At 32.4% G+C, this 15,772-nt stretch overlaps 2 protein-coding genes across 13 annotated transcripts in view; one reads left to right on the top strand and one right to left on the bottom strand.

The window, feature by feature from the left end:
• LOC18053705 (protein SPA1-RELATED 3) overlaps positions 1 to 4,053 on the top strand; it is a 7,771-nt gene extending 3,718 nt beyond the window's left edge. For 9 of the 10 annotated variants that reach the window (XM_024192364.1, XM_024192370.1, XM_024192368.1 and 6 more), the window contains 6 exons: positions 14 to 171; positions 860 to 1,838; positions 1,916 to 2,062; positions 2,195 to 2,506; positions 3,185 to 3,244; positions 3,490 to 4,053. In XM_024192364.1, coding sequence (XP_024048132.1) covers positions 14 to 171; positions 860 to 1,838; positions 1,916 to 2,062; positions 2,195 to 2,506; positions 3,185 to 3,244; positions 3,490 to 3,681 — 1,848 coding nt within the window. In that variant the 3' untranslated portion in view covers positions 3,682 to 4,053. Of the gene's footprint in view, positions 1 to 13; positions 172 to 859; positions 1,839 to 1,915; positions 2,109 to 2,194; positions 2,507 to 3,184; positions 3,245 to 3,489 lie in introns of those variants that run through there. The other variant, XM_024192371.1, reaches the window with a different exon arrangement.
• A 2,006-nt stretch (positions 4,054 to 6,059) lies between these two features.
• Positions 6,060 to 9,839, bottom strand: LOC18053704 (beta-glucuronosyltransferase GlcAT14A). 3 transcript variants are annotated; one of them, XM_006451773.2, is made up of 5 exons: positions 9,493 to 9,839; positions 8,150 to 8,884; positions 7,982 to 8,057; positions 7,782 to 7,897; positions 6,060 to 6,948 (listed from the first exon to the last, which is right to left on the bottom strand). In XM_006451773.2, exons 2-5 carry the CDS (start codon positions 8,697 to 8,699, stop codon positions 6,449 to 6,451), a joined length of 1,242 nt encoding a protein of 413 aa, XP_006451836.1. In that variant the 5' UTR covers positions 8,700 to 8,884; positions 9,493 to 9,839; the 3' UTR covers positions 6,060 to 6,448. The 3 variants fall into 3 exon arrangements, with proteins under 3 accessions (XP_006451836.1, XP_024033717.1, XP_006451835.1); XM_024177949.1 differs by lacking the exon at positions 9,493 to 9,839 and adding an exon at positions 9,225 to 9,483; XM_006451772.2 differs by lacking the exon at positions 9,493 to 9,839 and having other exon boundaries at positions 8,150 to 9,202.
• Positions 9,840 to 15,772: the final 5,933 nt, after the last annotated feature.

Genomic DNA, 15,772 nt, shown 5'->3' with positions numbered 1-15,772 from the left:
GTTTTCCTAATAGTTATTCTGCCCGTTTAGCACTGGAGAAGAGAAGACCAGAACTATGTCTAGTTTGAGACATCGAGTTCTTCCTCCTCAATTGCTGCTGAAGTTTCCCAAGGAAGCTTCTTTTTGCTTATGGTTGCTGCACCCCGAGCCTAGTGGTCGTCCAAAGATGGGGTGATTCCTCCTAACAACACACCTCTATAATTTCTAGCTTTTATCTTCATTGGATCCATTGTCTGGCATGTCTATTTTTATCTTCGTTGCATTCATTGCCCAACATATCTATCTTTTTGAAATTTAGTTCTGCCACCTATCACCCTCGTTTGGCCTTCATTACATTGCTTTATAGTCTGAACCATTACTTAAAGAATAGTGCTTTACACCTCTATATTTTCCATTTAAGAAATTTGTTTTCCATACCTATCTAACCACAAATGATCACTGTATCAAATGAGAAAGTCTTAGGGTGGCAATGTGAAAATGGTCCAAATCACAAAAGTAAATTTTGTTTTAACTTAGAATACAAAAATCAAATATGTGATGATTTACATTTAAACATCTTTCTATTTTAGTTACATGACATCAACAGTTTTTCGACTGCTGTGCAAATGACTTGGTATGCGAGCGAAGGAATCCTGGAACACACCAACTGATCAGTCATAATTGGTTTTGATGTTGATTTATTTGTATTTCCGGTGTGATTGATTAATTCTGTTTCCGCATTGAATTCTTTTCTCCTTGAAGTAGTATTAAATTACAAGATCTTTGTTCACATTATCTTCACGTGTGATGATATTGCACTTAAGAATGCCCTGTTACTTTCAGTCATGGGAAACTTACATTTTTGTGCCGTGCATACCAGTGAGTTGTTACAGAGCGAGTTTCTTAACGAACCAAGAGATAGTATGGAAGAGCGTGAAGCGGCAATAGAACTCAGGGAGCAAATAGATGAGGAGGAGTTGCTGCTGGAGTTCCTGTTGCTGGTACAACAAAGAAAACAGGAATCCGCTAAAAAGTTGCAGGACATTGTTTCTTTTATATGTTCAGATATTGAAGAAGTATCAAAGCAGCAAGCAATTCTTAGGAAAAAAGGAGGCTTAGGTTCATTTGCAGAGTTGGCGAATGATGATCTCTCTGGTTTAAACATCCCTTCTTTAAATATTATTGATAACGATTGTTCTGCTACCATGGGTTCGAGAAAACGATTTAGACCGGAACTTCAGCTCCATCACTTAGAGGAATGTGATGATAATCTTGATGACAATCAGAAACACAACCTCACTGGAAATGAAGAAAGAAGTCTTTTTAAAAGCTCTCGATTGATGAAGAACTTCAAAAAGTTGGAGTCAGCATATTTTTTGACAAGATGTAGACCAGTCAAGCCATCAGGGAGACCACTGGTTAGACATTCTCAATTAAGTAGTGATGGTAGAACATCTAAACCACTTGTAAATGAAAGAAGTTCCATAAACAATTTAGGATCAAAAGAGGGGTATAGTGAAGGTCGAAGAAGTGGATGGATAAATCCATTTCTTGAGGGTTTGTGCAAGTATCTGTCTTTCAGTAAGTTGAGGGTCAAGGCAGACCTGAACCAAGGAGATTTATTAAACTCTTCCAACCTAGTATGCTCTCTCAGCTTTGATCGTGATGGAGAATTATTTGCTGCTGCTGGTGTAAATAAGAAGATTAAAGTATTTGAATGTGATGCAATCATAAATGAAAATCGTGATATCCACTATCCGGTGGTGGAAATGGCTAGTAGGTCAAAACTAAGCAGTATATGTTGGAACAGTTATATCAAAAGCCAGATTGCTTCAAGTAACTTTGAAGGTGTGGTGCAGGTAGGTCAAGTCTTACATTTGATTTACTTTTCAGCTTTATACTGCATTGTTTTAAACAAGTTACTCATTATTTTCAGGTATGGGATGTTTCAAGAAGTCAAGTACTTACAGAAATGAGAGAGCACGAGAGGCGTGTTTGGTCCATTGACTTTTCATCAGCAGATCCAACATTGCTTGCTAGTGGGAGCGATGATGGTTCCGTTAAGCTATGGAGTATCAATCAGGCAATTCTACTTTTGCACTTGGTGGATGTCAGCTTTGAAACTAAACGTACTACAGTCATCTAATTTCTTACCACGTATATTTAATTCTGGATGTGTAATAAGGTTTTCCTCTTACATGGGTTGCTACTGCAGGGCGTAAGTATCGGTACCATCAAAACAAAGGCCAATGTTTGCTGTGTTCAGTTTCCCTTGGATTCTGGTCGTTCCCTTGCATTTGGTTCAGCAGATCATAGAATTTATTACTATGATCTCCGTAATTCAAAAATTCCCCTGTGCACATTGATTGGACACAACAAAACTGTGAGTTATGTCAAGTTTGTAGACGCAACTACTCTTGTTTCTGCATCCACAGATAACACACTGAAGCTTTGGGATTTGTCAATGTGCACGTCTCGGGTTATTGATACTCCACTTCATTCATTCACAGGTCACACAAATGTAAAGGTACATTTACTTTTTGCTGATTGTTTTAATGCGTAAAATTGAACTTTATTAATGAAGTTTATTTAGTGTAAATATTTATTTGTCTTTACATTGTATTGATGTATTTCTTTTAAACTGGGTGTATTACTAAGTTGTTAATTTATTTTTTATTTTTTCTTTAAGGAGAAAATAAGAATTTGTTGAACATAAAAGAACATAAACCAGTCAAATGATGGTAAAAACATATGTGCTTGGTTGGAAATGCCTGAATGCCTTCAAGATGGACATGGATTTGGAGAGAATGGTTATCATGCAATCATTGAAGGGTTTAATCTCATTCTTTAATGCTTAAAGATAAATTTTTGATACCTGTCACTGGCCATTTAGTTATTGAAAATAGCTTCAAAATAAGCTTATAGAAGGAAGAATGATTTTCATATGTTATAATTCGATCTTTTCCTTGTACTTTGGAATTTTTGCCCTGCGGCAGGGTTCACTCCCCTTTGTAAATGACTTCCTTCTACTTCCTCATAATTACATAATGAACCATCTTTATGATAAATTTGTTGTGTCGGATTAGGTGATTAATCCATGTGACATTTATCCTAACCCAACGTTCATGTATTATATTAGCTGCTAGTGGAAAAGGAAACTATAGTTGAGTACTTTTTGATGATATGCATGTTCTTTCTGTTGCAGAACTTTGTCGGTTTGTCAGTATGGGATGGTTACGTAGCTACAGGCTCAGAAACTAATGAGGTATGTCTGTATCATCTCAGTTGTCCACTTAACATACATCCTCTGGAGCGGTAGTTGCGGCTGATTTGAGATAACAATTTGTTAGGCTCAGAAACTTGTTTTGCAAAATCTGTGGGATAAGTAGTAGAATTCACAAATTGATGTGGAGCTGAACTAATCAAAACATCAGTTCCCTATATGCTTCCCACTTTTTGTGTCAGCTGATTTCATTCAAATATTGATGTTAAATATTCTCCTTGGAACAGGTTTTTGTGTATCACAAAGCCTTCCCCATGCCAGCTTTATCATTCAACTTTAACGATGCGGACCCGTTGTCTGGCCCCGAAACGGATGATGCTGCGCAGTTTATCTCATCTGTCTGTTGGCGTGGCCAGTCCTCCAACACTTTAGTTGCTGCAAATTCCTCTGGGAATATAAAAATTTTGGAGATGGTTTAATTTTACCTGTGTTCTCCAAATTATTCTTGATTTTAGCAAGGATAATAGAAGATATTGGTATTGGGTCATGAAAACGGAATGAGGACAGAGTCTGAAACCGAAGAAGATTTGTTTGGCTAATGATATAGGTTTACGGGTATAGGGATCGCAACAAAACAATTTTTTTGTACTAGTTAAATAGCGGATGCAAACAATGAAAAGAGAAAATGATCTTGAACAAGATGTATGTAGATATTACTTACTGCGAATGAGGGGTGCGGAAAAAAAAATAATAAAAGAAGTTAAATCACTTATATTGTATATCGTGTAACATGCATTTCATGCTAAGCTTGAAGTGAAAACACTTGCTGTTATGGAAATATCTGTCTATCATTAGTGTCTTTGATGAAAATTCCATCAGTCTAGTTTGAGAAGATTCAACGAGTCTATTTCAAGTTAGGTTAGATTTCCATGATAAAAACTTATATGATGGCAAATCTGGGTGCGAGCTTTTGATGTTATATTTTGTAGTTAATGGAAACATGGACGAGGAATCTGCAGCTGCAAGCCTGCAAGTAAAGTTTTTGATTTCTGGGTCAGTTTTTAGTAATGGCTAGGGTCAATGATTACTGGATTGGATAAATAAGCTAGTGGATAATATAGATGAGCCAAAGTGAATTAGAAATCTCCATCAGGCAGCAACTTATGTAGCTCTTTGCTAGGCAATAAGCAGACTGCGACTATTATGCATTTGATGCATTGATAGGTTGGATTGAATAAAATGTGAAATTGTTACACGCAGTAGTTTATGAAGAATAATAGTATCTTTTATAAGTAATACTTTTTGACACTTAATAGTGGTATGAATAATAGGGATATAATGATTTTATTATCAAAGTTATTCTGACATATCATGTCAGTATTGTAATTTACCGAAAAATATATTTTACTACCAAATGTTTGCGTTGTTATTAATTCACTACCATTCCATTAATGACAATAAAAATTTGCAGTTATATTGCTGATGTCATAAGGGCATCAAAGACATTTTCAGTTATAAGGTTATCAAAGACATTTTCAATTATAAGGGCATCAAAGACATTTCGGGTTGAAACCTAAATGCTGCGTTTTAGGGAAATAATTAAAGATTAAAGAATTAGGAAATTAAATCCTAAAATCGATCCCTCTCTCTCATTGTGAAACCTCCATCTCTGATCCTTCCCTCTCCCTCGCTATTGACTCACCACTATCTCCACTACCGTTTGCTCTCTCTACTGTGAGTTGTTGACTTTTTTTTTATTAGCTTATTGTTCATTAATTTTTTTCCTTAATTAAATTGTTATTGTTTTTAGTTGTGATTAATACTTGAATTACAAAGGATAAAATTGTATTTTATATTCTTGGCATAAAATCGATTTTTAACTCAATTTATGTTGAACATTAATGTTTTGTTAATAGAATAGTAGTGAATTGATAACGACACAAAAGTTAGTAGTAAAATAAACTTTTTAATAAATAAAATATTGACATAAAATATGTCATAATAATTTTGTTAGTAAAATGATAATATTCATACAAAATATAACTATAGCGATCAATAGCGGTGAGTAAAAAATAACAATTTGTACTGTAGTCTTGTCAGTAGCACAATGCTAATGGGAAAAAAAAAACAAAAATGATTAAACAAAAAGGAAGATGACCAATTGACTATCTCTTGGCAAGTTTTGATTTGTTGGTTATATATTCTACAATTAGGTGACATCATACAACCCTGCTTGTCGTCTGCAGTGAAGCTGCCTCTTTTCCTTTTCAACATTTTTTATTCCTTGCGAAATGTTGAAAATTGGGAGGATATTCAAACAATGGACAATTTTCAAACATCAACCAAGTATTTAATTGTGAATTCAGCAATAGTGGAAGAGACTTTTCAAGTTATGGTCATATGACCATTAGTGTTTAGTCTAATATTATTTGAGTGTTCGATCATGCCAATACTCAATTGTAGACAACTCTAGCTCTCAGCCAAAAATGAGCGAATCCAGAGTTAAGAGGAAGAATAAAAATTAATATTAAAAAGAAGAAAAGAAGAAGAGGATGCAAAAAGAGAGTTTATGGCCAAGCCAACAATGGAAAGAAAACATTTTCAAACCAAAATAATCTTTCTTTCTTTAAACAAACAAATAGTATCAGTCCTTTCACACCTACCAAACCTTTTTTACTTTGAAAGATAGATAAACAATTATTGTGCATTGATGATATATAACGTCCATGTATATATAAATTGCTATGAGCCTATGAGGCATAAGACAGAACAGATTCTTTTTGTGCATTTTTGCAAGCGAAACATCTAACCAGCCGCTACCTGAAATTTACAAATTGAAAATTCATGAGCTAATAGAAATGTAATGCACCTCAAATTATTATAAAACTGAAAAATGGAATATTCAGCAACAAGGATAGGTGGGAAAAATATAAAATACTGCAGAATGCTTCTGAGCTACATTAAGTGTGAAGGTCTCTGTGAAATGCCTACAGAAAGAAGGATGATCAAGCACCTTCTTAGATCCCAACCATGAATGTCGCAATATGCTTTGCTTCTAATGATTCTAACATGCTTCAAGTCTAACAAAACTGAGGCCGTAAATCCAGCTCTACCATCAAAGAATCTCCCCTCGATGCACTTTTCTAAGATTGGGGCCAACTTCTGGGTAGAACGTTTGTTTTTCGTTTCTTTTACTATCTTTTGTTTTGAAATCAATTCCCCCACAGCAAGAAAATATAACGCAAACTATGTACACTGGTTCAGCCCACGTTTAGCTTCCATAGTCAGCCTAGCTACTAAGCGGCGAAGCCTTTCAGCTCCAGGACCCGGCTTGATCTTGTTCGGATCCCCAACCTTGGAACAATGTGGATCACCTGAGCACCAAGCACCAGGGGTGAAACTCCCATTTTTCCGACCAAGTAACTCCTTATCAATCTTGTCCAAAACAAGGGCATTTTGTCTGAATTTACGAGCAAAAGCAGCACTGCTTGAAATCATCTCACTTGTATCATTAAGTGAAAGAATGTGTGGGTGCTGTCCGGGGGGATTGTCCCAAGAGATGTAGTGCAGGTCATGATTGACAACAGTTGGAACAAACTCTGGCACATTACATATGACAGTCTGAAAGTAAGATTCAGGCGAGGAGACAAAGTTTGTATAGTACATAAGCAGCGTTCTTGGTAGATTATCCCAACCCCAAATGCAGTACTCAACGAATGAACGAGAGAGCACCATCCATGCTGAGCCTGCAAAAGAACTTGATGTTATTGAATGATACAACATGAAATTCACAACATACCCTCCCATTTGGCAATGCACATACAGGGAATTTCTTTCTCGTAATAGTGGTTGTATAATGACAAAACAAGTTCAGAACAGCAGATGGTAAGTACTGCTCTAAAGTTTAAGCTTTTAATTCAATGCTGGAAAGAGACTAAATCTTTTGACTTTTGTACCTTAGATCTCTCATATTTAAGTTATGCGTGATTCAAATCTAGCCAAATCAAAACTTAGGAACTTGCTTATTTGGCAGCACAACAGCTGCAATAGAACTCCCTTTATAAGTACCACACATCCACTCAAACATACATTTTGGATTTGGGTAAAAGGACCAAAAATTAAACACCCGGGTTCATAATACCTATACACATATGTTAGTGAAATACTAAGAGCAAAGCTAACTGCTTAAATCATTTGAAACAAAATTATCAAACTTGCAAATTAGTGTGCAGAGCAAGTTACATTTAACTAAGCAAATTCTATTTCTAAATAAGGACCTGCAAATTCTGGAAGCCAGTAAAGGTTATTTAACTGAGCAAATGGAAACAGCTTCCACAAAGACAACTCGAAACATTTACCAATTCCCAGATTAGTCAGACCCCAACATATTTGATGGAAGGATACGGGCTTCTTTACATTTTCCATCTTTTTTCATTAAAGAATACAAAATTTCATCATTTCTTCTGTTTTCCATCATTGCAAATTTAATAATTTCTACAAAACGTAAACATGTTCTTCGCAATCCTAACTTCTGACAGCGTGAATGACCAAAAAAAATAGGTAATGGAGAAAAACTAACCAGTAAATAGTTTAAATGCCGTTGGCAAAGTTCTCCGCGGTGTGACCCAGAATATATCTGACTTAGTCAACATATAGAGTCCAGGATCAACCATCAAAGGCATTGCTCGTTTTTCCCTGCAGAACAAATAATCAGATTAGCATCACTTAAAATATAGAAATCCTGAAAGGATATGTTCAAAGAGAAAGGAAAGAACCTACTCCTTCCAACCAAGATGGCTTGTATGCTCAATGAAATTAAGTTTCCGGCTTAGGCCCGAAAATGTGTAAAGAAGATCTGCAAATTAAAACGGCAATTAATTAACTAAATATAATAAAAAAGGAAATAAAATGATAAAGAAATATACAAGTAGAACAAAGCAGTCTTACCATCTTGAGTCACAAGAGGATAATCTGAAGCACTAAGGTTAATAAACCAATCCCAATCCTTGCTATTCTTAAGAAGAATAGCACAAGCATGAAGGGTATTAGCAACCATGGTGGGTCCTCTATAAGTAACCATATTAGCCTTGGTGCTCATGTAAACATTTCCAACCTTGGAGAACATGGGATCTTTCTCCACCCGTGACGCAAGCTCCAATCTTTCCTCTGTGGGCGCTTCAAGGTCCAAATGAAGAACATATCGGTTCCTCGGATGATACAGCGCTTGAAGAGTCCTCCAAAGTTTCTCCAAATCACCTTTTGACCCAGAAACCAAATAAGCAAATCGAGGAATTTTGGGACCAGAAGGAGCGGGTTCGGATTGTTTAACCTTCATTTCGGCATAATTTGGGGCTGTATGATTTGATGAAGGGAAAATCGAGAAGATTGCATTGATAGTGTGTAATGAAGAGATAAGACCCATGTTGAAGGATGTCGCAAGAAGGAACACGCATATTAGAGAGCTAATAACTAAAGGAAACACCCACTTCTTCTCCATATTCAAGGATCCAAAAACAAAACTTTTATCACTGGTTCCGGCTAACGAAACTCATATCCCGACTTTGCTCAATCCCAAAACTCAAACACAAACCTAATATGCAGGTATCGAAAAACAAACAATACAGTTTATAGGCAGATCAATACCTCCTCCCTCAGAATTCCAAATTACACTTCAAAATATATCTGTCAGATCAGCATTCAACAAGAAAATCAGTATACAAAACCAGGGCCAATCATGTTAATTGCCAAAACACAAAGAAACTGAAGCTTGGCAAAACATCTGGCTTTGTTGATCTGAGCAAGAAGCATCAAAACCGGCGATAATGAATTAAATACACATTAAAGTATAATGTTATATGCATATTTAAATACATTTAAAGATGTGTGGACTTGTAAGGAAAGGAAGAGGGTTATTAAATATTTTAAACATACCATACAAGAAAACGAAAAATGATGCATTTGGAAAATCAAACAAGGGACCAAGGAAAGAATATAAAATTATTATTTTTCATTATTTTATTACCAAATTAGCCAGCAAGTCACATGTGTCGGCCTTTAAAATTCCATTTGTTTAGACAAAATCCCAAATCTTGGAATGAATCCGATTACTCATTCTTAATCATATAGATCACAAACCCTTAAATGAGCATAAACCAGCTACCAGTAGGCAACAAAACAAAAAAAAAAAACCCAGATCCCAGAATCAAGCTCAGATCATAAACCAAATAAACCCATTTGATAATCTCTCAAACCAACCAAAGATCAAAACTTTACATGAAAAAGAATCAGACCTTTTCTTGATAAGTAGCAATCTTTGTGCCCGTTCAAGAAGGAAAAAGATTATGAATTGACACTTTAAAGAAATAAGATTTGCGTGTGTCAGTATGCGCGTTATAAATAAAATAAATCCTGTTAAACTGGAGGTATTATTAGCTTTGTGGAATAAACTAAAAGATACAGCAAAAAATTGATTAAGAAAAAAAAAAAAAGCGACAAAACACCGGGTGGGTAAATGGGTTTAATTTGTGACGAGCCTCCAGTTTAGGAATGATCAGACACGGCAGCAACTTTGTCTAAAATTTTGTCTAACTGTTATTTAGATTTTGCAACAGAAGAATAGATTCCTTATTTTCTATATTTGTAACTGTTGGGTCTCCTTAATTTTTTTACCTCTTTAGCCTATTTTTGTTTCATCGTATTATTATGGTATGTGATTAGCGTGATGCCGGTTTATAGTCGTTGGTTTGCGAGGGTTTTTGACTTTTGGGTGGTCCAACGGTTGTGATTTAGTTGATTTGTAAGGTAGTGGTGGGTGATTTTTTTTTTTTTTTTCTTTGGGTGTCGTTTGTGTGGTTGAGGGTCCAGGATTCTTGCATGATCCCAGGGTTATCTTACCTTTCATTTCAAGGCTGATAATGATATCCAGGGCAAATGCAACACAAGGGTGACACAAGCCGGCACTCTCGTCTGAATATTAATATTACTCCTTGAATAATATTTATATTAGACATTACATTATGATTTCTTTTTATTAACCTTATGTGTCGATCCTACTTAAATCTCTATTGTTATTGTATGAGTCTTAAGTAAAACAAATAAATGTGTCACATATAGCTAAGAGAATTTGGATGTATTCGAGCAATAATAAAATGAGTGTTACAAGATCCTCCGAGAGTCGATGATAACAAAGTATCTAGATAATTGTGATAATTAAAGTATTGGTAAATTTTAAATTATGTTGCGTATGAATTGACTATTTTTAAATGGTAAATGTCTGTTTAACATTTATATTTTGAGTAGTGTTCATTTATTTTTTATATTTTAAAAAAGGCCTTACGATACTATGTTAAATATGTGAAACTCATGTCCCTTTTTTTTCTTTTTAATTCACTTTTATAATTATACCCTTGCAACAATGTTTTTCATGATATTAATTAATTTTCTGTAAAAAAGTTAATAAAAAATTAACCCCAAAAGTAAAATAAAAATAAATGTAAAATTATTTGTTATTATTTTACTTTTATAATTAATTTGGTAAAATAATTTTTTATAAATTATTATTAACAAGATTATTACAAATTTATCAAGCATTGCTTTAAAATTGTAGTAAGGGTATTATTATAAAATAAAGAAAATATATCATATTCATCAGTAATAATATTTTGAGGTATTTTTTAAAATATAAGAATTAAGCGTGTACTTAATATAAAATATAAAGAATAAATTAGTATTTACCCATTTTCAAGTTACTATTTTTACTTTTGAAAACCATAAAGTTTCTCCCATTTTTGTTCAAAAAGTAAAAAGAAAACGCAGTGGGTCGATGATTTTTTTTTTTTTTTGTCTTTCTTAACAAAAATAAAGGGATAAATTAAGATTTTCAAAAATAAAGATAATTTAAAAATAATTAATTCATAAGAAAGATAATCCAAAAATAATTCTTCTCTAATGTGAACACCCTATTTTTTTAAGTGCCACAAATAAAACTAATTTTAAGTAACCTAGGGAGATCTTTGTCTTGGAATGTTGAAAGGATGTGACAAGTTAAATTAATGTTAGTATTTATATTTTTTCAAAAAAAAAATATTAGTATTTATATTATTACTATTATTATTTTGACAGCAATATTTATGTTATTATTAGTTGCAGACAGAGAGTTGCTTTGGTGGACCATCCAAGAGAAATAAGTAATATATATGTCTCTATCAAATTAAATATATCCAGCATTGTTATTAATTTTAGCATGAATCTAGCCTTCAATAAAATGCTTTATTAAATAAATATTGGGAGGTGGTGGGTGATTAAATTATGGTTGCGAATTGGGAGGTGTGGTGGGTGATTGTCGTTTTGGACATTATTTTTGTGATTGAAGGACTGTAAACCTACCAAGTTTATCCAAATTTCATCTAATTTTGATCAAATTTGTTTGTCTACAATTGATAAAATATATAATCATATTTGGTAGATTTATCAGCCTCTAATATTGGACAATCCATGAAAAATGAGAGACTCAAATGAGGTTTTTAACTTTATGGGTTATATTGTCCTTTTCAATTAGCCTGATGCCATTGTCAATTTGAAGATAATTTCTTACCAATTTAAAAGTTAGATAGATAGGATCATAGGAATGCCGAGAAGATTTATGCGAAGTTAATAAATTAAAAATAATAATTTGTTAGTGTAACATATTTTTTTTAATAGTGAATTAGTAAATAATTACTTAGAAAAGTCTTGAAAAGATAAAAACGTTTTCAATTTCATAAAAATGATTTATTAATTATTTAACGTGAATAGTCTCTTGAATGTGTCTTGTTGAAATTCAGTAAACAATTCCGTGAATTGTGTGAATAATCAGCCTTTTTTTTCCCTCACATTTTATTAGTATAATCAGGAAATCTTGTTCCATATAATAATTAATTATGTAGTTTTTAACATGAAAAATAAAATAATCATCAAATCATCTAAAATTTTTCTTTCACATATTTATATATTTAAAATAAAGATCAACAATTTAGTGCATGCAGTCGTGCATCATCACCACTAGAGGTGACTAATGGGCCGGACGGCACGAGGCACGGCACGGGCACGGCACGTGTTCGTACAGCACGGGTACGGCACGTGTTCGTACAACACGAGCACATTTCGGTAAAGAACGTGGCACGGCACGACATGCACGTGGGTCATGCCGGACTTAGATTTTAGGCACGTGGGCCTTAAAAACACGGCATGATTAGAGATGGAACAAAGCACGGTACGCGAAAAAGCACGTTTCATTTTTTAATGAAAGTAAACTTAAAATTTTATGATTTTATAAATAACTTGAAATTGAATCTTTTAATATATTTTATTGGCTCAAGTTTTTTAAATTTATTTAATTCTTAGTTTCAAAAAAATTATAACTGATTTATGTTTATAATTTATTAAATAAATAATTGATATCATGATTTTAATAAATAAAATTATAAATATCATGATTTTATAAATATGTATTAATATTATTATAAACTATGATATATGACTTTACGTAATTCCAAGTTAACAATTAAGTTAACTCTTAAAAAAAATATTATTATTGTTGTTGTTAAGTACTAAAAAAGAATTCGAATACCATAGAGTCAAACTTAACAACTAATATTACATTATCTTATTATTATTAATTTATTATTATTGAATATGGACTTGAATTTAAATTTTTTATTCTATTAAATTTAAATAAAGGCATATGGATCAAAAAAAAAAAATACATAAGATTGAAAAAAATATGACAACTTGACATGCGCTCTTAAAAAATAAATAAATAAAAATTAGTGGGCTATTTTTCCTAGGCACGAAACGGCACGAGTGGGCATGAACGCGATCACATGTGGGCACGGCACGAAATAAATAGTGGGCACGGCACGACACGAGCACGAGTACGCGTGGGCTTCCGTTGATGGGCCTGGGCCGGCACGGCATGGCCCGTTGGCCATCCCTAATCACCACTCTTTAAATTAAATCATTATTCACAAGAGTTTTTTTTTTCCCCTTCATTTACCAAAATGTCAACCTTCATCATTTTGACAGGCGGCATTTTTAAATCTATGCAGACATAACTTTTAATCCGAGTGTTATAGATGTAATAATTCCCTCATAGAACATTTTGTATTGAGCCGAGGTCTGAATAATGACGTTATCAATTACCCAATCATTACGCTACCATCAGGTGTATTTAAACCGTTGATCTGATCACTGGTTATTGTTTTGAAGTCACATTCGTATTATTATTATGAATGGGGTAATATTCTGTAGTTTGTTCCTGTATATTCCCTCGGTTTTTACAAATTGATCCTGCGGATGCATATAATTCAAAAGACAAATCTACTGGTTCAAAACATTACTGAAGGAAATTTTTTTTTAAAAATAAATAAATTTATAGTATAAATTCAAAACATAATTAACTTATTTTTAAATTTGGGAGATTTGATTCTAGTCTAATAGAATAAAAAATTATCAACACATTCTATGATACTTAAATATGGTTAATCTGTTGATTCATAATTTTGAGATAAATCGTTGTAAAAAGATGATGAATTGTTTTTTTTTTCCTATCCTCGCCACTTGTTGTTGTTAGTACTTTCTAAAAAATTTTTAAATCGGTAAGATTATACTTATGTATTTTAAATACTCAACTAAAATATTCAATGATGCGGTATTTTTTGTGTCATCAATTAAATAGGCTGTAATAATAATAAAATAATAATTGATAATAACATCAATTAATATTATACATATATATAACGGTAAATGATTAGTTACATATTAGATAAACACTATATGAAACTTGAACTTTATGAAAATAACAATCTATTAACTTGCCATCGTTAAAAATGCTATTATTCTTAGTCAAGGTTTGTTTTTCATCATAATAACGATACTAATTAAACAAAAATTCTAAGGGGACTTTTTTAAAAAAATAATAATAATCTATATAACCAAGGAAAATGGGAAAAGAATATGCAATGAAGATAAAAGAATTCAAAGTAACGTGACGTGTCGGCTTCATATTCAATTTTGTGGGTTCCCTGAAAATAAATGTGTCTCTTGCGTTGTAAGATGAAGATGAACTGCCGAACCACCGTCAATTTTAATGCGAACCGTTTCACATTTGAAATTTGATATTCTAAACCTGTCGTTGACTTTTTATTCATTTATATTTATTTTGTTGCATTTGCCTATTATAAACAAGCCAAAAAAAAAAAGGATGAAGTTCATGGACCTTGACCCTATTCCGATTTTAAATTATGGTCCCAAAAAGTATATATAAAAAAAAGGAAAAAGAATCCCAAATTTATTTTGTCAACGTGAGTGAGTGTGCTTAATTTTCTTACACTTCTAGATGCAATTTTTATACCTCACATCTCATCTACATTTATGCAAAATCATAAATAAATAATAATCCTGCACACATATTTGTAGTGCCATCTAATTGAAATGATAAAATTTATTGTATTAAAATAAGAGGTGTAGAGTTTGAATTTCGTTCATATAGACAGAAAGAGTATTGAATTTTCATTAAATAAAATAATAAAAAAATCCACACATATTCACCAACTAGTTAGTGATAGAGATAACAATGAATTGTACTTACTAGACATATTTTGAACTTTTTCTTTCATTTTGGCCGTTATCACGATTGGCTATTTTATTTTTTTAATTTTTTCCCTAAAGATGTATTAGTACGTGGTGTTACCTTAGATTATTTGGTTGATATATTGTTTACGGGTCATTCTATAATGCCGTAACTAAATTTACAACATTGATGCCGTAATGGACATGGACCGTTAGATTTGAATAAAAAATATCTACCACTAATTCTAAATAAATAGGTAATATGTTACCTAAGTAGCATGTAATTACTCTTTTTTGTTCAAATTCCAAGTTACATTTATTAATTTTATGTGTGATTTACAAGTTTTATACAACATTCACAAGTTAATGTTGATTTATAAGTTTTATGCAACAGTTACAAGCTTTTATTTGTTGTGTTTACAAGTTCTTCTTACAGTTTACAACTCCAACATTAATTTACCGATTTTTCCATCAATTTACTAGTTTTATGTGTAGTTTACAAATCTTTTGTTTCATTTCACAATTAATGTCAATTTACAAGTTTTATATCATTTTTCTAAGTTTTTATTTTGTTTATAGTTTTTTCTTCTAATTTACAATTTCATCATTAATTTACTTCTTTTTCCATTAATTTACTAGTTTTATGTGTGATTTACACATTTTTTTGTTTCATTTCACACTTAATGTCAATTTACAAGTTTTATGTCATTTTTCTAAGTTTTTGTTTTTTTTTACACTTTTTTCTTCTAATTTACAACTTCATCATTAATTTACCCATTTCCCCATCAATTTACTAGTATTATGTGTGGTTTACACATTTTTTGTTTCATTTCACTCTTAATGTCAATTTACAAATTTCTATGTCATTTTTCTAAGTTTTTGTTTTGTTTATAAGTTCATCTTGCAAATTACAACTCCAACATCAATTTATCCATTTTTCCATCAATTTACCAATTTTATATC

The sequence above is a fragment of the Citrus clementina genome, unplaced genomic scaffold (assembly GCF_000493195.1).
Source record: "Citrus clementina cultivar Clemenules unplaced genomic scaffold, Citrus_clementina_v1.0 scaffold_1, whole genome shotgun sequence".
NCBI classification, from domain to species: Eukaryota; Viridiplantae; Streptophyta; class Magnoliopsida; order Sapindales; family Rutaceae; genus Citrus; species Citrus x clementina.
Note: the sequence above shows the minus strand (reverse complement) of the source record. Positions and strands in the feature narration are given on the sequence as shown.